Here is a 22093-nt window from a genome sequence, read left to right on the forward strand (position 1 = left end):
GGCAGATTTGGGACCAGGAGTCCCGCTCAACCTAAGGCACCAGCCAAGGACAATACAGGCAGTAAACTTTAAACCCCTACCCAGATCTAACCAATGGTCAGAACATTCTCCACACTTGAGTGGAGAGTGGGATATGACTTTCACATGTACTCTGGTGCCTCACATTTGACCATATCCCCTGGAGGGGGAGACCTGGTGGCACTCAGAGGAAGGACAGCAGGTTACCAAGAAGAGACTTGATACCCTATGAGCATATACAGGGGGAGGTAATCCCCCTCAGGAACAGTCATAGGGGAGGGGAATAATGGGAAAATGGGAGGGAGGGAAGAATAGGAGGACACAAGGGATGGGGTAACCATTGAGATGTAACAAAAATAAATTAATAAAAAAAATTTTTTAAAAAAACTTAAATACAAGCACCGACTGGGAAAAGATGTTTACAACACAAAACAAAGGAAAGTATCAGTACTGTAAATAACACTGTAACATAAACAGAGTGGGGAAAAACAATGGAGAAGCAGCTATTGCCTTTGTTTCTAGAAGTGGATGTGAATGACAGTCATTTCGGGAGGCAACTGAAAACGAAAAGCATTGAACTAAAAGAACTCTCTGTGGTGATGGAAATGTTCTACATCAGAACTGTGCAACACACCAGCTTCACGTGCTCTCTTATTCCCTCTGTTTTGGGGTGGGTTTTGATGGTGGGGGTGGGGAGGGAGGCTGATTTGGGGGTTTTGGGGTTATTTTTGTTTGTTTTGACTCTTATTTTCCTTTGTGCTTGAGACAGCACCTCACTATGTACCCTAGGTAGCCTGGAATTCACCATGTACAACAGGTAAGCCTGAAGCTACCCTTACTCCTCCTGCCTCTGTCTCCCAAGTGCTGGCACTGTAGGCATGCACTACGCCTGACTTCATACAATGGAGTTTTCTGCAGCTATTGACAATGTGAGCTCATTACAATAAGCAATTTCATAAATAAAAAATGCAAGGTAGTAGATCAACACCTATCAATGGAAGGATCATAAAAACACATATAGTAAATTATAAATATATACACACGTTAACTTAGTAACTAAATTTGTGGTTTTCTGATACCTGTGTTTTAATATGAATTAAATATTACATAATCAGGTGAGCTACAGAAGTCTGGAGAGGTTCATAAGAATATGATAACATGCATAAAAGCTCTGATATGTACTGGGATGGAGGGCTACGAGGAGGTACAGGGCTGAGTCAAGAAGGCACTTCTGAGTATCCAGACAGCATACTTTTGTAACTTTAAAACATGACAGCCACATGCAAAATAGACAGACAGACAGACAGAGAGACAGACATAGAGATAGAGAGATACAAGAATCAAAAGAAGAAATGGGAACTGAGAAGGATATCTGCCCCCAATCTGAAGATGGAAAGAACAGACTCTCCCAAGTTGTCCTCTGAACTACACACACACACACACACACACACACGTTAAAAAACGAAGGGACAATAGTTCTAACCATCATACCAGAGCCATGAGAATGTCCATGACCTCCATGATTAAAAACAAATATTCCCACTAGGTTTACTACAAATCCAAGAATTGAAACAAGCAGCAGTCTCTCGTGGTGCACATCTGGAGGAGCCAGTGCTCTCTAGAAAACACACAATACAAAGAGGCAACGTTGACACAATTCCAGATTGACCAGCTGGTGGCAATATAGTACTGCACTACAATTTTAGTCACTTTCAGAAGTAAAAGTGTTTAGAACCACCTGCCAATGGTTGAGATAGCTGAAACTGCTATTGACATATTGTAGACAAGGAACAATCACTGTTTCCAAATACAGTAAAGATGTATGAGGAGATTTGCTCCCAAACCTGTTCCTCCTGCTCTCTGTAAGTTTACTAATCCTCACACTTCCCTTCCAGTCTTAGAAAGTGAAAACCAAGCATTAAAAGTTCACTAGCTGAGCTGTCAGGTTCTAGATGGCTTTAAGAACAATTCATAAAGGATCATTACCCAGACTGCACCTCTACCTCTCAGCGGCAACACTTCATTAACAGATTGCATGGTGCTACCATTCCATTATTTTCTACCTCAAGATATTTCATACATATGTATTTTTGAAATATTTCATAAGTCCTGTACACACATAATATTTTGTCTAATCCAAGACAAATCTCAATAAATGACAGTTGAAAAATCGCTACTACTATTATAATCTTTAAGCCATTTTCATTGAAAAAAAAAAAAAAGGTCACTTTCTGACTCTAATGATGATCTACTATACCTCAACTCCTTCTGAGAAAATAAAGAAAGCGGTGAAGATCAAGAACAGCCCATTCACAAAGCCAGCCAGGACTTCCGCTCTAACATACCTAAAGAAGAACAAAGTCAACAGTGAGTCGTACTTCTTAAAATCCCAAGGAATTACGCATTTCAGAGACTGTAAACCATATTACCTAATTTTTAAACACTAACAAAGTCTTTGTATTTAGAGAATACATTTCATATAATACTGCAAAACAAATGAGAATATTAATATACCAAGATTCATATTTAATAGAGAATGCCACACAACACACAGACTTCCAGAAGGCAAAAGGCCTCCTGATAATAAGTGGGCTTAGAAAGGCTGTCACAGAAATGTAATCTCAAGTCGCTACTGCACAGAGGACAAGACCAGGCAAGGGGACAAAGAAAAAATGGTCCCGAGAAAGTAAGAGAGCGTATGTAGGAAGTCAGGTTCTGAGTGTATGTATGTCACCTTCCCTGAGAACTCGCACTCTGCTCTGTACCTTGCAGCTGTGAACCCCTCAGGAAATGGAGCTCTGGTCCCAAGTGAGGTTCAAGAGTCCCTGTATCATGCCAGAGGTGACTTGACATTTGCTTGTTATCTTTTTCTGAAATGAACATATTCAGCCTAAACTTCTATTTTTCTATGTTTAACATTAACTCTATTTCCACATCATTCTAAGAAGCCATTTTTAAGTGCTTGTCCTTTATCTCTGGAGTCAACAGTTTTCTCCTTCCCACTGAGGTGAAGCACTGCAAAAGGATTTCACTTTTCTACAAGGCACGTTTGGCTAAAGCCATGGAACCAACCTTAACTTCCTATTTGTACACAGCTAAACATGTGTCAAAGTGTGTTCATGTCAGCTAGACCTTCCTCAACACTACAAAGCACCAAAACTGTTTTTCCAGATACTGGGTAGCATGTCCCTGCAACCCCAGCACGGATGCCAAGGTCTAGGCCAAGCTACATTATGTAAGGAGTCTGTTCTTAAAAACAAAACAAGTAAAGAAAGCCTTTACTACCTTTCTTTCTTTCTTCCTTTTCTTTTTTTTTAGAATCTGATCACACTGTGAACCCAAAAATTATATACTGGAAAAGTATATTTCTAGCTGTGATGTAGTTGAGCCCTAGTACACACCTTTAATCCAAGAGCTTTCTGTTTATTGTAAACAGGGTTAAATAAAGTTACTCATATAACAAGAGGTGGAGCAAGCAACCAGTTGATAGGGAGTGGACATAGAAAAAAACCTCAGGGAGTGAGAGGAAGTCTGGAGGACAGACAGAGAGAAACACAGGAAGTAGAAAGGAGGGGCTTTCAGTTTGAAGAGTTTTTAAGATAGCATGGAGAAGAGGCTTTTTCCTTCTGGGACAGTGGCTGAGGAGGAAGGTCAGCTGGGTGTTTTCTCCGCCTCTCTGTGCTAGTAGGCTTTCACTCCAGCATCAGGCTCCTGAGTTGCTGTCCTAGGAGTCCCTCTATAGACCAGGCTGGTCTCAAACTCATAGAGATCTGCCTGTATCTGCCTCCCAAGTGCTGGGATCAAATGCATAAATCACCTTAGCTTTCTATGTCAACTTCTAAATGTAATGTTTTGTTATAAAAACATTTTTTTAAGTAAAGAGAACATTTTATTTTCTGATAGAAGATCATCATGTGTAGAAGCCCTCTCAGTCTGCTCTGGAACTCACTATGGAGGCTCAGTTGGGCTTGAAAGTATCTCCAAGTTCTGGGCACACAACCATATGCAATCATGCCAGGCTGAACAAACTCTTTACAAGTTCTCTATCCAGTTATGCTTGAGTTCATTTCATCTAGTTGATCTAATACAGTACAAATTTCACACTCCATCTTCAAAGGAATACAAGAAGTTAAATGCATGTGTTATTTGCTAAAGCATGTACTTTTGTGGAGAAAAGTTTATTAAATTCAAATAATATACAATCAGTTTTCTATAATGTACACTAAAAGAGATTTATCTAATAAATCAGCAGGATTATTCTTCAAACCAAGTTTAATTTCTCTCTCTAGTCCCATAGCTAATACTAGACGGAAAGCCTTTTATCCTTAGTTAACTGAATTTCAAGATCAAAGGCAAGAAAGTTTTAGGCATCTTTTGGTTCCTAATTTCTAGTTTGGTAGATATGTTTCACGCATTCTAATAAACTGCTGACTTAGCTTTAGCATATTATTGTACCTGGCTATAGGTTTAAAATGAAGAAGAAAAACCAGACAAATGATCATAGATGATTATGTTTACCTGAACAGAGTGAGTCTTAGAATTAAAACGTGTAATTTGTAAAAGCAGACTGCTAAGCATGCCTCATGTGTGAACTCTTCAGCCAAGGCAAAATGAGGGTGCAAGTACAAGCGCAGACTGAAAAGGTGTGGAGAAAACAGGCTAAGAGGGAGAGAGGGGGAGGGTGGGGAGAGAGAGATAGTCGGTCGGAGAGATGAGCATGAGGATATGCGGGTGTAAGCAAAAGTGAGAGAGAGGCAAGCAGGAGAGCGTGCAGGAGGAGGGGCAGAGGGAGTCAGGAGAGATGCCAGCAGCAGGAGTGGGAGCAAAGAGGAACTGCAACTGCGGAGGATGGATGTGAGCAGGGACATGCAGGGAAGGAATTAACAGGCATGAGACAGGTGGAAAGGGATGAGTCCTCATCTCTACTTCCACACGAACAGAACTAGGAAATGTTCTATGAGCTCAAAACAGGAAAAAATCAGGAAGCTTAAATCAAATAATGAAAAACCAATTGCTTCCCCGCTCAGTGGGGGCAGGAAGCCACTTCTGCCTCTAATCTGGTTCATCAAAAGTCCTTGCATGGTATGTGGCTGAGAGTACAAATCAGAGAGATGGAGATCACCATACATAAGAACAAAGCTAAAAAGACAAATAAAACCATGTTATGAAATACCGGTAATTTTAGATAAGTAACAGTTAAGTATTTCTTCAGTAAAGAAAACAAATATGATCGGTTTCACATGATTTTCTTGGTCTGAAAAATACGCTGTGAGGAAACCCTTATGCAGCCACAACCCATCTCTCTTAGATTCCTTTGGTAAACTAAGGGTTTATCTGCCAAGCAGAAGAGTCTGTATATGAATAAAGCTGCACTACAGATTCTAATCATATATTTTTTAAAAACTATTTCTTTCATTTTTGAGATTATAGTTACATCATTTCCCACTTCGCTTTCCTTCCTCCATATACTTTTAAAACAGGTAAAGCTAATCCAGGAAGTAAAAAGGTAACTGTGAGGGAGGTGTAGAAGAAGAACTAGAAGAAGCCGGAGGCAGGTGTTAAGAGCTCCAATCACACAAGTAAATTCAACTTGTAAAACCACATGGCCCTAAGAGCTGTATATTTTTCCATGTAACTTATATCAAGAAAAGTATTTTAAAGTCTTACCCATAAGAGAAAGCATCATTATCTCTCCACTTTGAAATAACAGAAGCTGCCAATCCAGCCAATATGGCAGTACTATCAAAAAACATGTGGAAAGAGTCGGAGATCAAGCCTAGGCTGAAAAAGAACAAATATAATGGTACATTATAATAAGAAGCAAGCAGTAAACCATTCTCCCTAAAAACTAAGGCCCATCCAGAATTACCTTCTAAGGCAACATGCAAATATGATACACAGACGCATCCAATGAACTAAAAGTCCAAAGCTGAAAATGGAAAAAACAAACAAACAAACAAACAAAAATAGCCATGTGCTAGAGCAGGATGGCAATTGCTCACTGTCTGGTAACAAGCTAAGGTCAACTGTTATCAAGAGGGGTAGATAAAAGCACTGCCATTGTGGGACTCTGGAAGAGGCTCTTATCCTGGGGCAAAAGAAGTCTGCTATCATTATCATTTTTTTAAGATTTATTTGCTTTATTTTATGTGCATGACGGCCAGCACGTATGTATGTGGACCCCATGTGTGACTGACGGCCATGGAGGATAGAAGAGAGTGTCAGATCCCTAGTTACCGACAATTGTTAGCTGCCATGTGGACACTGGACATTGAACCCGGGTCCCTGGCAAGAGCAGCAAATGCTATTAGCCACTGAGTCATCTCTTCAACCCCAAATCTGTTATTATTAACTGCCTTGCTCCCAGCTCTTGGCTATTGGTTGTGGAGGGAAGACAGGGTAAGGAGGATGAGACGCGGGAACATGAACAGACACCAGCTCTGTTGAAGGCCCTTTCACCAGATGCCAGAACCTTCATACTGGACCTCACAGCCTCCAGAACCATGGGTTTAACAAGCCTCTACTTTTTATTGAAAGAAACAAGGAATGACCAGGTGAACTCTGACACTCACTGAACTAGGACAGCCTGAGTCTAAAGCTGCAGTAGAACTCGCCACCATGTCTTCACTAAGCTCGTGACATGGCAAGAGGAATTTACCAGGACCACAGAGAGATGTGGCTGCAGTGCAGGTACAGACTAGCTGAAAGCTGAGAACAGAACAATTATCATGAAAACCCTCTAGTACTCTAATACTCTAAATTTTACACTAAGCATAGGTCAGTAGGAACCACCAGAAAAAATGAACTATCACTTAGTGAAATTAATCAGCAAAAGCAAATCCCCAAACTCAAACCCAAACCAACTATTGACCACATTGCCTTCAAAGCCCTACCACAGTAACAGCCAGGAAGAAACACAGTTGGACCATTTCTGGACATAATAACTATAAACCTCAGGCTTTATTTTAAATATAATACTCAATATGTAATACATATTTACCCCATGAAACTGAAAGGACTAACAACCCAGACTCTATGATAGGCCTGTCCCCCATCTTAACACACACAGGCCTGCAGCTCTGGGAGAACAAAGGGACAGACGGAGGTCCTAGTCCAGAGACAGACTGCTCCTGCTGACTCCCATCACACCTTGCTGACTCCTGCTTTGCTAAAAACAAGTCCTGGCACGGACCAGTCCTGATAAGTTCGCCTTCCCGCTTCCTGCACATGCTTTTCTGCTTATGGTTTCTGCTATAAAAAGACTGTAACAATAAACAAACAAACAAACAAACAAACAGACTGTAACAAGCTTGTTCTTGGTCGCAGTTCTCAATCCCAATATTCAAGCCATTTCCCCAGGAGCCAGTAACTATTGCTTAGCAAGTAAACTTTTTGCTCTACTACAAGGTGTCCTTGGTGGTTAGTTTGTGTGACTCCAGACCCAATAAAACATAATTATGTAAAATATGTAAAGGGACAAGGTGAGGAACACTATCAAAGACTCCCTGTCAAGAATTAAAGCAAGCAACAGAATCAGAACCAGAAATAGCCCAGATATTAGAACTATCAGAGCACTTTAAAATAAGTATGATTAGGAGCTAAAGAGACAACTTAGCAGTTAAAAACACCAGATTAAAATTTTAAGCACCCACATAGTGGCTCACAACTTCCTGTAACTCCAGTTCCAGGGGATCCAACGCCTTCTTCTGACCTCTGTGTGCACTAGGCACACATTGGTGCACAGACAAAACACAAATACAAAAATAATTAATGTGTTAAAGATAAGGTGTGGAACTGTAGAACATTCATGAACAAAAAGAGAACTCCCATAGACTGAAATTTTACATGAAAGAATCATATGAAGTAGTTGGGAATTATCCAAACTACATGAAGGAAAGTGATTCATGATCTAGGATAATTAGCGAGTATCAACAGGGGGAGGGACACCCTATACACTTTACAAAGAACACCAAAAAGAAAGGGAAAAGAAGAAAACTGAAAAAGAAAAAAACGGTAAGAGTCATAGATTATTCTTATTGGAAATGATCCAAGTCATAACAGAATATGGCAACATGTCCAAACAATGAGAAAGAAGTTTGGCTTACTCCTACTATCTTTAAGGACAAGTGAGAATTGTTTTAAAGGGAAAAATGATCTAAACCAAGAGTTGATTCTTTGACAAGATCAAGGATATTGGCACATTTACATCAACTGATCCATGAAAAAGACTCAAGCACCAGGCGGGAGGCTGTAATCCCAGACCTCAGAAGCTGGGGGGCAGTTGAGGCCAACTTGGTACACAGTGAAAATTTTGAATGAGAATCTTCATCAAAAAAGAAAAAAAAAAAAACATAACAACAAAAACATTCTTACCCACTAAAAATCAAGAATAAAGAGGGACCCTGCTGACTTTACAGAACTGAAAAGAATAATAAGGAAAAATTATGAACCATATGGTAACACATTATCTAAAAACAAGTACTGAGAGGCGACTAATCTCATCAATCTGTCTGAAAGTTAATCTGAAGCCTATGGTAAGAAAACATGGACTTAGTTGTACTAAAGCTTCCAGCACTAGCAACTGACAACAAAATGCCAGTCCTAGATTCACTAATACACAAGCATTTAGAAACATAATTAACATCAGTATTTCACAAATACTTGGACAAAACAGAAGCTAGGACAAGACCAGTGTCAGCTTAAGAGCAAACCCATTATGAGGAAGGTACCTCTTGTAAATATGAATCCAAAAACCCTCAACAAGACACCAGCAGACAGAGCTAGTAGTACACTAAAGAGTAAACATGTCCTGACCAAGTGTGACAAAACCCAAGAACACAAGGATGATTTAATATATGAAAATTGATCATTGTGTCAACATCAAAATAATTTTCATTCCTACATGGTACAAAGAACAAAAGTTAAATGAAAAATTTTCCACTTACAACAGCACTCAAAAGAAAAATTAATGTTTTAAAAGATAAAATTTAACAAATTCTAAAACTTATACTCTGTAAACTACAAAATATGAATGAAATTAAAGATTGCCTAAATAAATGGAAAGACTTTCATGTTTATAAATGAAAAGACCAAAAAAAATGTTTTTTTAGTGTTTGTGACTGAACCTATACTCAAACACACCAAATACATGTTCTCCACTGAGCTAGCTACACCCTACACCCACACAACAATATTTCTTAACCCTCAGTTCTGCACTAAGCAAAGCTTCCTGAAGGTGTGGGTTTCTGTTGTTCAGGGACAGTGCTCAGCTCTGCACCATCTTCAGTACATGTGACGCCTCAGCAAGAACTCAAAGTCCACACTTCCCCAAAGGAGGTACATTTCCAATTTAGTACCTATTAAGAGAGTCAAGTCCGGGTTGAAATCATATTAAAAGAAGCATGAGGGCTGGAGAGATATTGCAGCAGTTAAAACATTTGTTTTGCCATCTCAGAGGATCTGGGTTCAGTTCTCAGCACCCACAGGGTGGCTCATAACCACCTGTAACTCTAGTTCTAGGGGATCCGACACCCTCTTTTGACCTCCACCAGGCAAGTACATAGTACACATGCACACATGCAGGCAAAACACTCACACATGTAAAGTAAACAAACCTAAAAATTTTAACTCATATTTTTAAAAAAAGCAATAGTTCTATATAAAACATAATACTCTTGAACAAGAGGGGCAGAGATGGAGGACTTGTATTTCCCAAGTTCAAAAGCATCAGCATTACAGTAATCAAAACAGTGGGGGCTGGGATAAAAGCAGTGACCAACTGAACCAAATCTAAGGCTTGGGAAATAACCACCACATAAACAGAGACTGTAAAAGTAACTTTTATTTTCCTGTTTCAGTTGCTGTCTGGGAGGCTTACTGCCTAGCCCGGAAGCTCTAGCCTCCTAACAACGTAACTAACCTAGGCCTAGAATGTTTTCAGCTTCTAAGCTCACCTTTACTTGTTCTTTTGAGCTCTGGGCTGGCTGGTACAATTCAGCTGTTCTGGCTCAAACTCCTCTCCCAGCTGAATTATTTACGTTGGCTTCTCTCTTGGTCTTGAATTGCTCTGCTTAGCCTTAAACTAACTCAGAAATCTGCCCTAATCTTCTGGGTTCTTCTCATTTTCTGGCTGGTTCCATCTTCACCTGCGTTCTCTCTCTGTAATCCATCTCTCTTACTGTTCTGGTAAAACTGTTTCTTAAGTAGCTTCCCTTTCCTCTCCTTGTGAGGAATCTTCTCTGATTTGTCACCTTTTCTGCTAATCAATTAGACATCACTTTCAAACATAGGTGCTTCATTCTACAAACTAACTTTACCTTCGTTTGGGATTAAAGGCGTGTACCACTGCGCCTGGACCTAAGCTTTTCTTTGCCCTATACTTCTTTATACCAGGCTGGCCTTGAACTCAGATCTTTTTGCCTGTCTCCTGGATTACAGGCATGTTTGTATTCCAGCCTGATCAAGATGTTTGGATGTGATCTCTTGCCAGAGCAGCCATGTTCTAAATTAACACTCCTCTACAGGAGACCAATACACCTACACTTCAACATAGGGCTTACAGCGGGCCTCGCCCACCAGTGCTCTGGCCACCCTGTCTGGAAATGCTTGTCATGTCTTCCATCTATCCACAGCAGCAGGCCCAGTGAGTCTCATCAGAGGCACTAAAGCTCTGTCCTAGTCCCAGGCTCACTGCTGAATCCGCCTTTCTTGGTGACAATTGCCTCATCTTGCCTGGGACACTGGGTCTCATCCACCACCTCTCTCCTTCACTTCAAGTTTTAACTGTTTACTACCCAACTCTTCCTCTTGAGTTATGAGGTTCTGGATCCCAGGATGAGCTTCTTACCACAAACCTGAGCTGTACCCTCTTGACTTCAGTCCCCGAAGCCCTAAGAACTGGCAAATAACACTTCAACTTCATCCTTTTTCAACTTTCCTTTGCATATCAGAGGCTAACCCAGATGGGCTAGCCTTATGTCCTTTTCCTGTTATTATTATTTCCTCCTTTATACAAGTAAATTTCCTTCGGGGCAGCCATCTTGGCTTCAGTTACACATCTCATTAAGTGAATCTGGACACTGTGATTGCTGCTACTGCAAAGGGGCACACAACTCCTCACACATGGAGAAACAGCCATAACTGAATTCTTCCTGCACATGAGCCACTCTCAGATAGCTTAGCCTCAGCTCAGGAAGAATGATACCATCACTCTTCCTAAACTCATCTTTGGCCAGCTCTGCCAAGTGTTGGGGAAACACTTTCCCAGAGGAGACATACTTCCTCCTTATAAGAAAACAAAACAACAACAACAAAAAAAAAAAAAAAAGAAAAAAAAGAAAGAAAGAAAGAAAGAAAGAAAGAAAGAAAGAAAGAAAGAAAACAGCAACAAGCGAAAGAAGCACAGTTCTACCTAAGTCCAGTGTGAGGAGCCAATGACTTTATTGGTAATTATAAGAAACAGCCAATGAGTTCTTTATTGCAGACCATGAGTGAGGGCTTACTTGTTCAAGTGTGGTTGTCCCCAAGACGACTACTACCACATCATCAAAAAATCTCACTCCAGCAAGGACAATGAGCTGCAAGCAGTTTATATATTCTACATCAGAAATCAGGAGGCTACATACAATTAGGGGGTGTTCCATCAGCTCAGGCCATGTTTTTATTTCTTAATGTATATGTTAATTTATATATTGCTCTTAACCAACCATAAATCAGTCTCTAAAAATAAGATACTTTCTAGATAATTATACATTAGTAAATATTTACTGATTCAGTCTATCTATCTATCTATCTATCTATCTATCTATCTATCTATCTATCTAATAAAACACTGTCAGGAACTGTGTCCTTCCTCACAGAAGTCCCATGTTAAAGTTTGGCCCTCAGTATCCAGAATGTGACTTTGTTAAGACAGGTTCAGTGCAGATGTACTTGGTTAAGAGGAGATCGTAAGTGAGTCTTGACTAGTATCTTTATTTAAAAGACCTAGAAACTTGGAGGAAGACACACACAAGGAGACCAAGGCAGAGATGAGGATGATGCTTCAACAGCCGAGGAGATGTCAACGCTCACCAGCAAACCACCTGCATGAAGTTGGCCCGATTCCTTGGGGAGCACCAACCCTGGGGACACCTGGGACTCAGGCTTATATCTCCCTAATATGAGACTAGAAACATCTGATATACTTTTTTTTTTTAAATAGGAACCCCAGCAAGCTATTTTTTTTCCAGCAAATTTTCCTATACATTCAATAGATATAAAACATTGCCTGTAAAAGGAACTTGGTTTTCGTGACTCAATTGTCATGTGACAGGCTTACTGTCTCCTTTTGCTAACCTAGGCCTAGCTCTGGAAGCTTCCAGCCTCTGTAAAATCTAACCTAGGCTAGAATGGCTTCAGCCTCTGCGACTTACTGCTGAATAAGCTCACCACTACTTGTTCTTTCTGAGCTCTGGGCTGGCTGATTCAACTCAGCTGTTCTGGCTCAAACTCTTCTCCCAGCTGACTTATTTACACTGGCTTCTCTCTTGGCCCAGAATTGCTCTGCTTGGCCTCAAACTAACTCAGCAATCTCCTCTAATCTGGCTTCTCATTTTCTGGCCCATTCCATCTTCACTTGAGTTCTCTCTCTGCAACCCATCTCTCTATTACGTCCTGGTTAAAAAAACAAAACAAAAAAACCCTGCCTCTTAAGTAGTACCCCTTTCCTCTCTCTTCTCATGAGAGAGGAAATCTCAAATCTTCTTTGATTCATCACCTTTTCTGCCACTCAATTAGACATCACTTTAAAACATGGGTACTTCCTTCTACAAACTAACTTTACCTTCATATGGAATTAAAGGCATGTATCACTGCAGCTAAACTTTTCTTTACCTGATCCTTGCTCTATACCAGGCTGACATTGAAGTTATATCTGCTTGCCTCTGTCTCCTGGATTAAAGGCATGTTTGCATTCCAGCCAGATCACACAGACCAAGATCTTTGGATGTGATCTCTTGCTAGCCAGATCACATAGACCTAAAAGGTCTTTGGATGGAATCTCTTGCCAGAACAGCCGTGTTCTAAATTAACATTCTTCTATAATTGCCTTAAGGGAAAAACAATAAAGTAAATCCTATAGACTATAGCAACCAAGTTCCTTTTAGTATTTACTTACTTGTATTTAGTTTTGTGGTGCTGGGGCTCTACCACTGCATTATATTCCCAGCGAAGTTTTTAGCATTTAATAAAATGTAACCCAGTCTAAAAAACTACTTCCTCTTCTGAAATGGAAGAGCACCATGTTCTCTTATAGCAGATGATATGAGGCCTTCTCTCTGAACCTAAGGCCATGATGTGAAAGTCAGTTAGCTACCGATGAGCAGATAAACACGCAGGAAAAGACTCTAGTTCTCATGCTCTGTAGGAGCACTGGTTTGAAGATCTGAACCTCACTGCTCACCTTCAGGACCAGCAAGTGTTACTCACTATAAATTCCCATTTGGACTGTACAGCACAAAGTTCTCCAGAGCATGAAGGTAGGAATTGGTGAGCTAATTCAGGGGGAAAGGTGCCTGACAACAAGCTTGAAGACCTGTGTTCAAGGCCCAGGGCCCACATGGTGGACAGAGCTGACTCCCATAGGGTATCCTCTGGTTTCCACATGTGCACACGTGTACGTACATACACATACACACACACACACACACACACACACACACACACAACAAAAAAAATATAATAAAAACTTATGAAAAATAAAAAGTAAGTAAAACATAAAGGTGGCATAGGTACTACCCAAGATTATAGATTTGCACAAGAAGTAAAATGTAATAAGGAAAAATGAGTACCTACAATTGGCACACTTGTTTTAGGCTCCTCTTTAAACACTACTTTCTTTTCAAAAGTGTTATGATCCATTTGTATGTGACTAGTTCTAAAGACACTTTAATAAGGGAGACCGCCTTTAGTATAAAGGAGAAATACTAACACTGAAGTAAAACAATGTGATCACACCTTCCATGACAAAAGAAACAGCTGAAGCCAAGCATAGTTCACACCTCTAGTCTCAGCATTCAAGAGCCGAGTAACCCTATAAGTAAGTCTAGCCTGGGCTACCTAATGAAGACTAGGCTACCCTAGGCTAAAATGTTTTGGGGGTTTTGTTTTGTTGGTTTTTCGAAACAGGGTTTCTCTGTGTAGCCTTGGGTGTCCTAGACTTACTTTGTAGACTAGGTTGGCCTCAAACTCAGTGATCTGCCTGTCTCCGCCTCCTGAGCGCTGGGATTAAAGGCATGAGCTTGATCCACCTCCTGAGCGCTAGGATTAAAGGCATGAGCTTGAGAAGGAAGCTTTTGAAAAGGATTTCATCTAACACTAGGAGTGGTAGCATGTATCTACAATCTGGCACTGGGGAGCTGGAGACTGGCCTAATTAAGACCAGCTTTTAAAACAGAAAAAGGGAAAAAAAAAAAAAAAAAAAAGGATTATTTAAGATCCACTTGGAAAAATATAGACAGGAAAAAAAAAAAACTATCAATTTTAGGAGATGTAATATCTTCCCTATCAGGCAACAAATACTATGTGTGGATCTTAGCTAGATTTTTCTCTGTATAATGTAATGTAAAAAGAATGTATGAGATAATAAAGGGCATAGGAGCACTTAGGAACTATTAGGAGGTAGCTTTCATTTTTAAAGAATCAGCCCTAAGCATATGGAAGCATTGGATCTTCTATCTGTTTAGGCCAACCCAGCAGTGGGTCACGGACGACAGAGTAAGTGAAAAGGCTGTGGGCTGTAAAGATGGGGGACAGGTACACAGGGTCCATTATACTATTTATACCTGCTTAAGGTTTTCCATCATAAAAAGTTTCTTAAACAATCTATTGGTAACTGATAGCTAATTGGTATATTGATGTGATAGCATATTGGTAACTATGAATAGCTAATAGTCTATTCATAGTGGTTGCTAAATATTAATTTACATTTGAAGACAAGGGATTATCATAATTCATAAGCCTCTTCTCAGCTGATTTCCATAATGTAGAGTAAGAGGGCTAAGTATTAATTTATTATCAAGAAATTAGAAAACTTTCACTGGCAATGAATCTATCTCAAAAATAAAGTGAAAAATGACTGTGGAAGCTAATGAGTTCAAATTCGGACCATCACAGGAACACTCATACACACATGGATTCACACATTTAAAAAGGAGAAAAGAAAATTACTAGAATCCTGACATTAGTAACATTAATAAACTAATGAACTATAGTGAAATAGCTTACAACTCCATGCCTTTCTATGATCCTTAATGTTCTTCAAAATGAAACATTTATCTAAGTTTTTAAGGTGAAAAATAAAATTCAAGAATGCAAAAGGCTTCACCACAGCTGGTTGTTGTCATAAGAAAGAGAAAGCTTAATAAAAGACTAAATTTTATCATAATAAATATGTGATTAATGAGGGCATTTTCACCAAGGAATTAATTACTTAGCAAACATCTCCTATGCAGTGTTAGATGAAATCCTTTTCAAAAGCTTCCTTCTCAAGCTCATGCCTTTAATCCTATGCACATTTCATAAAAACAGGATAAATGATCCCCCACTATAGCCTTAAGCATTTCTAGAACAAACATTTATTAAAACGGAAGCATCGACCTTTACAGTTTGTTGCATGAGCTTTTTCGGTGTCTAAGTGAAACTATTTCCAACAGATATAGTAGATGATACAATTGAAATTAAGTTCTTAATAGATGGTAAAGCGAATGCAGAGCAAAAGAGCATGAAAATACGTAACGGCACACATAACGGCACACCAGAACACATGGGAGCAGGAGTCGCCACACAACTCAAATGAAAGGTGCTGGAGGCCTTGCTGTAACGCTGGAAAAAAGAAAACAAAACCACCAACCCTCAACTTCCTATGATCAGTGGGTTTATCTCTTTCTCCAGGACATATGCCCCTTCTTCCTTGGTAAGAAAGCCTTGGCTTGTATCAGTCCGCATGGTTTTCTGGAATAAACCACGTTGCTTCAAGGCATGACCATGTGATAAAAAATGTGAAGGAAAGCATTATGTGCTAGCACCCAGATAAGTCTATTTAAGACAATACATACAGTTTCTGTCTCTTTCTCTCTAAGCTCCAGGCCTTCTGGTACGAGGTAAAGATGGAGCTCTGCCAACCATCTTGGGGAAACGGTACTGTTTGTCTAAACAATTTTCAGGGTTGTTTTTTTCTATAGGTTGGGAAAAAAATATCCTTGATGATACAAGTCTACATTCGTATATTACCTTGAGATTATATAGCTAGCCAACAATAAATGAATGAAAATTAACAAGGCCTGCTCAGGTTGGCAGCAGGTCCTCTGCACACATATTATGACTTCCAGCTTAGTGTTTTTATGGGATTCCTCAATGAGTCTCTGCCTTTTTTAGCCTTCTCTTGGGCTCTTTTGCTTCTGCTTGTTTGTTTTGTTCAATTCCAATGTGTTGGGTTGTGTTTTATCTTATATTTTATTTCATTGCATAATTATCTCTTAGAAGCCCATTTGTTTTCTAATGAGAGACAGAAGGAAGTGGATCCAGATGGAAGGAGTGGTAAGGAGAAACTGAAAGGAGTAGGGGGAGGGGAAACCATAACCAGGATATGTGGGGGGAAAAAATCTATTTTCAATAAAAGGAAGAAAAAAGAAAAAGAAAATACCAGAAAGAAAAGCATTCTTGACAGAAACAAAACACCCAGCTAGTATTCTTACACTTTCCTCCCAACTTCTAAGAACCAAAGAAGGAAGCTTACTTTCTCCTTTCTGTTGTTATTTCCCCTGACACTGTAGTTAGTAGTACAGACAGATGAATCCATACATTCAATCACTCCTTCTTTTACCCAGCAAATACGTATTAAGCCCCTACTCCATGCAATGTGCTAAGAAGGCTGACTGTGGCGCCATAACACACAGCACATGTGTATGGAGCTCTAAGTAAAGCTACAGTCTAGTTGAAAGGGGGTAGATAGTTAGTAGGGGAAAGTGCACAGAACCGAGGCCTGCTTCCACGCCTTCTCACCATCAAACACCCAGCCCAGTTATAACCAAGCTCTTCTTGAACATGGAAGCCCTGGAAATAACATCAGAACAATTTATATTGGCTGCGACTCATGTCTATGAGGAGAAGGTTTTATCCGTGGTTTAATGCCTTATGCTGGGAAAACCATTTGATCTTTCATGGTCGAAAACCTGAAACTTTTTTTTTTTTTTTTTTTTTTTTTTTTTTGGTTTTTAGAGATAGGGTTTCTCTGTAGCCTTGGCTGCTCTGGACTCTGGTTATAGACAAGGCTGGCCTCGAACTCACAAAGATCCGCCTGCCTCTGCCTCTGCCTCCCGAGTGCTCGGGTTAAAGGTGTGCACCACCACACCTGGCAAAATTTCTTTCTTTCTTTTCTTTTTTTTAATGAAACTTATTTTTAAAGAATGAAGTCAAAGTGGGTTTAGGTGAGAAATAAGCAGAGATAATCAAATATCATAAATGATCAATCAAAATAAAACAAAACAAAACTGAAAAATTTGGTGTCCAAATAACATAGGAAGCCAGATTATGAAAAGATCTAAGCTAAAAACAAAATTCTCTTTTTTTGAATTCAGTATGTAACTGAAGATGTTTAACCTCTGCTCTTCCTGCCTCCATCTTCAAAATATTGGGATTACAGGCTGATAGCACTGTGTGTGTGTGTGTGTGTGTGTGTGTGTGTGTGTGTGTGTGTGTAACATCATAGGCAAGAACTATCCCACTAAGCCACACCACAGCCTTCCCAAGCACCAAATGATTATGTTTAATATTCACTGACAGAAATCAATACTGGGGGATAAGCAACTATAGATACGAAACTTGACATACATGGGTACAAAATAAATGACTGCAGCACAACAGGCAACAACGCAGCATGTCAAGTCGGAAGGATTTAACAACACGGTAAGAGGATAAAGCATTAAGGTACAGGAGAACAAGTCTCCTGAGGACAGCAGACAGTTACCCAAATACAGAAGAGAAATCACCTAAGGGCAGATAACAAGTCATGCACCACCAATGTCTTCCTTATGCAATGATGTATATGGAAAAACAGCTTAGGCTATAATGGTTTTAATACTTTAAGTGATCTCTATGGATCACAAAGGTACTATACCCCCAGCTTTCCACGAAATGGGTGGTTCAGACACCTACAATATAAATCCCTAGAACAAGGTATTATATGAAATGGCTTACGCTAATGAAAGGTCACAATGAAATACAGTATGTAGCACTATAAAGCAGCTATTGTAAAACATGTATATAAGCTAAAATGTAGTCATAGACTAAGGAGCACATATGCCAAAATTATGACACAATTTAGAAAGAGGAAAATGTAAACTATATTATAAATAGTATATATTCATAATTAAAGTACTATATTCATATATAAGTTAAGACTATAGTACTTTTAACATATATGATACATTAAAGAGTATTAAGTTTATGAGACTTAAAAAAGTCTGTTATGAGGTATCCTTCAAAATATACACACAATTCTCAGACAAACCAAAATGGTTATTAAATACATCAAAATGTAATTATGTCTACTTGACTTTTGTAGCCAAGCAATAACAAAACCAATAATGTTTATAATCTACTACTTACTAGAAGTTTTGTTTTGTTTTTTCAGGTTATGTTGTTGATGTTTGTTGGCTTGTTTTGGGGGGGTTTGTTTGTTTGTTGTTTCTTGCTTGGGTTTTTGTTGTTGTTTGTTTGTTTGTTGAGACAAGGTCTCTTAGTCCTGGCTGTCCTGGAGCTATATAGACCAGGCTAGCCTTGAACTAGCCTCCTGCCTGTGCCACCTGAGTGTGGGAATCAAAGGTGTGCGCCAGAAAATAGACGTCACAACCTCTGGTGAAACAATTACTTTTGTCCAAACTGACCAGAGCTAGAGAACAAACACTAGCATCATTTTATTCTCTGAAAATGGGTTTTAAAAGACAGAGACCAAGTTAATTTAATAGAAGTAACAACAACAACAACAAAAACATAAATGGCACCAGTTAGTCTAAGACTCTATATAATTAACTCACCCTCAAAGATTCTGGGAGAGTTATATCTCCCATCCTTTAGTAGATTCCTTTTCTTTAACATTTTGTTTTTATCCGTGTGTGTGTGTGTGTGTGTGTGTGTGTGTGTGTGTGTGTGTGTGCGCGCGCGCGCGCGTGCGCGCATGCGCACACAAATCCCCGGAAGCTAGAGTTACAGGCGAGTTGTGAGCCACCAGATATGGCACTGCGAACTAAATTTTGATCTTCTGCAAGAGCTGCAAGCTCTCTTAACTCCAGCCCATCTCTTAAAAGGGAATAAAATCAAGAGATAGAGTTAGCACACTTGAGAAGTGTGCTCATTTCACAAGCCCAGAAGTTATCCCACAACAAAGACTTAAATACTAGTGACTCTATTTTCTAAGTCACACTGGACTCTCCGCTATCCAAATCATGACACCAGAAAACAAAATCAAACCAAAATCCCAAAGGTGACACCAAAAACCATCAAATCAAGAGGCAATCTCAGAAAACTGTATAGGATTGTCTACTGCAGTAAAAATAAGAGGAAAAATCATGAGCCAGTTTCACCATAAAGAGAACGGCACACGTTTTGCCAAAGGTCTCTTCACAAACCTCTTCAAAGGCCATTCAGAGACAATCATAAATGGAACAGGGCCGCACAGATTTTCCCTCACTGAATCTTAAGGGTGAAATCCAAAAAATGCCACACCCACAAGGAAGTTAGCTAACAGGATCCTCCCAGTTTTCTTGCGGCATAGCTAAGTCAAGCAGTGTGACAAGAGACTCATTCCATCTGCCAAAAAATTGAGGAGGGGGCCTGTCAATCCTGTCTGTGGGGTTGCAGGAAATCAAAGAAGCTATACGTTATAGGCCCTGATCTTAGAAATGCAGCCCATTCTAACCGGTGAGGGTACAAGAGAGCAACTCAGCAAAAGCGGTAGTGGCAAAGGTAAGACCTGAACCTACTGGTAAGGAGCTACGTGGCACTAGGCAAATAGTGGCTAGTCTCCCTCACCCTCTGCTTCCGCCCCAATCATCTCCCCTCTTTGGTTACCAGTTGCTCCAGATGCCGTAGAGCAGTTCCACAAAAGCGAAAGAGAGGTTCAGGCACAGGAAGAAAAACAGGTTCCGGGATGTCTTGTCCGACAGGATGGACCTGGGCACGATACAGGTGATTAGAAGCTAGCAGGAGTCAAGTGGGGTGCTGGGACCCTGAAGTCAGGTTCCCCTTTCAAGACCCACCCAGTCCACATGCTCTTTTCCACCTCAGCAGAAGGGTGACGCTCCCATCCTGGACCTCAGGCTATCCTTAGCCCCCGGCTTTGTCTCTTTCTGCCCGGCAGCCCCCTCCCAGCAAACACATAACCCCGCACCTAAACCAGCCTGAGATCTTGCCGAACAGATTGAACTTGGGTGGCTTGTATTCATCATCCTTGATGGACAGGGGCAACATCTTCTCCACCCGGCGAAGGGCCGGGCCTCGGTCTCTTCTAGAAGTGGCTCGGTATGGTGGCGGCAGTGACAGCGGTGACGCTTCAGACGCGGACCCCTTAGCGCTTGACCGCGGCGGCGCACCGCCGCGAGACACAGACACGGACACACACCCGGGAACTCGAGGACTTCCGGCCCGGGCCGCGCAACGCGTCCTGGGACGGGAAAGCAGGAGGCGGAGGTGGGGGCGGGGTGGGGGCGAGGGCGGGGCTTGCGAAGGGAGGGCGGGGCTGCGGAGGGCTGCGGTGAGTTGGGACTGCAAACCGAGCTAGGGGTCCGATCTTCTGCACGCACCGAAGCGATCCTAGCTGCCTCTCTGCAGATGCGGCTTGACCGGTTCGGGGGCCCGCTGTCACCCACTCGGATCGCCCACCACTAACGTTCCCGGATGCAGTGCAGCCCTCGCCTGCCCCTTCAGCCTTAACCCCCTGAGGACCTCAAATCCCCGCTGTGCTTTTTTGGCGGTATCACTGAAGGACCCAAGCGGCCACGTGCTGCGCCGCCACTGCGCGGGATGTGCGAGGGTGGCTTCGCGAGATCAACGCCAAGGGAGTGCGCGCCACCCGTGGAAACCGCCACGCGGGACGAGATCCTTGAGTGCCTTGCAAAAGAAACACTTAAAGGTATTTTTAAAGAAGCCCTTCGGGAAGAGGGCCTTGGGGACTATGGCCTTGAGGTCTGCTTCATGCTTTTTCTCTCCTGGCTACCTCAATCAGTTGCAGCCCTGAAGGCAAACGCTTACACATTCCTTTAACATCTGGTCACCCCAGGACAGTAGCTGTCACTATGGTCCATTAGCTGGCTGGGTAGGACACCAGGGCAAAGGATGCCGCGGATGAGCCTGGGCTGGTAAAATGACACACTCTGGCGGGTTTTTTTTGTTTGTTTGTTTGTTTGTTTTGTTTTGTTTTGTTTTTTTCCTGGGGGATTGTTTAGACAAGGTCAGCTGGCCCGTCACGTGAATGATTAAAAGTTGTTACCTAGGAAGGGAAACTGGGAAAGGGGGTCCGGCTTTGGGAGGTGGCTTGGAAACTACAAAACCGAGCTTCTTGGGAATGCCTTTTTTGCCTAACAGGAAGTGGAGCGTCACCAAAACGGAGGGTAGGGTGGCCACTAGGGGGACTGTCCCCTGCTCCAGGCACTCACTTTGCGGGAGGCGCATTTCCCAGGTTATCAATTGGACCAGCAGAGAGGTTGGCAGCCGGATTTAGGGAACGGGTTGGGAAAGAGGCAAGCGAAAGAGACTCCCTTTCCGTTTTATGCTAACCAAGCTGCAAATAAAGCTGCTGGCCCCACCGCAGTCTTCTGCACTGGAGGTGAGACAACTGTAAAATGCTCTTTCGTTTGTATTATTTTCTTCATTTGAGATCTATTTCTGTTTTGCCCTCGTTCTTGGAACTTTGTGTGAAGGAATGGATTTAGTCTATAATTTGATTGTTGAAAATACATCTTGTATTTTTAAAAAATGCTGGTAAAAACGACTTGATTCTATATATTAAGTTCTAGGGCAAACATTTGTCTTTTGTCTTTGC

The 22093-nt window shown here is 41.1% G+C and overlaps 2 protein-coding genes across 3 annotated transcripts in view; one reads left to right on the forward strand and one right to left on the reverse strand.

The window, feature by feature from the left end:
• The window catches only part of Slc30a7 (solute carrier family 30 member 7), a 66068-nt gene extending 45345 nt beyond the window's left edge, over positions 1-20723 (reverse strand). Inside the window, exons 1-5 of the mRNA XM_051165495.1 lie at positions 20444-20723; positions 20125-20226; positions 5686-5799; positions 2276-2363; positions 1510-1636 (exon numbers count right to left, since the gene is read on the reverse strand). Of these exons, the coding sequence (XP_051021452.1) occupies positions 1510-1636; positions 2276-2363; positions 5686-5799; positions 20125-20226; positions 20444-20523 (511 nt within the window). The 5' untranslated portion in view covers positions 20524-20723. The remainder of the gene's footprint in view (positions 1-1509; positions 1637-2275; positions 2364-5685; positions 5800-20124; positions 20227-20443) is intronic.
• Positions 20724-20894: 171 nt separating this feature from the next.
• Positions 20895-22093, forward strand: part of Extl2 (exostosin like glycosyltransferase 2) — a 20886-nt gene continuing 19687 nt past the window's right edge. For both annotated transcript variants that reach the window (XM_051165609.1, XM_051165610.1), the window contains exon 1: positions 20895-21184. The gene's annotated coding sequence lies outside the window, so the exon portion shown is untranslated. The remainder of the gene's footprint in view (positions 21185-22093) is intronic.

Source organism: Acomys russatus, chromosome 23 (assembly GCF_903995435.1).
Source record: "Acomys russatus chromosome 23, mAcoRus1.1, whole genome shotgun sequence".
Classification (NCBI taxonomy): Eukaryota; Metazoa; Chordata; class Mammalia; order Rodentia; family Muridae; genus Acomys; species Acomys russatus.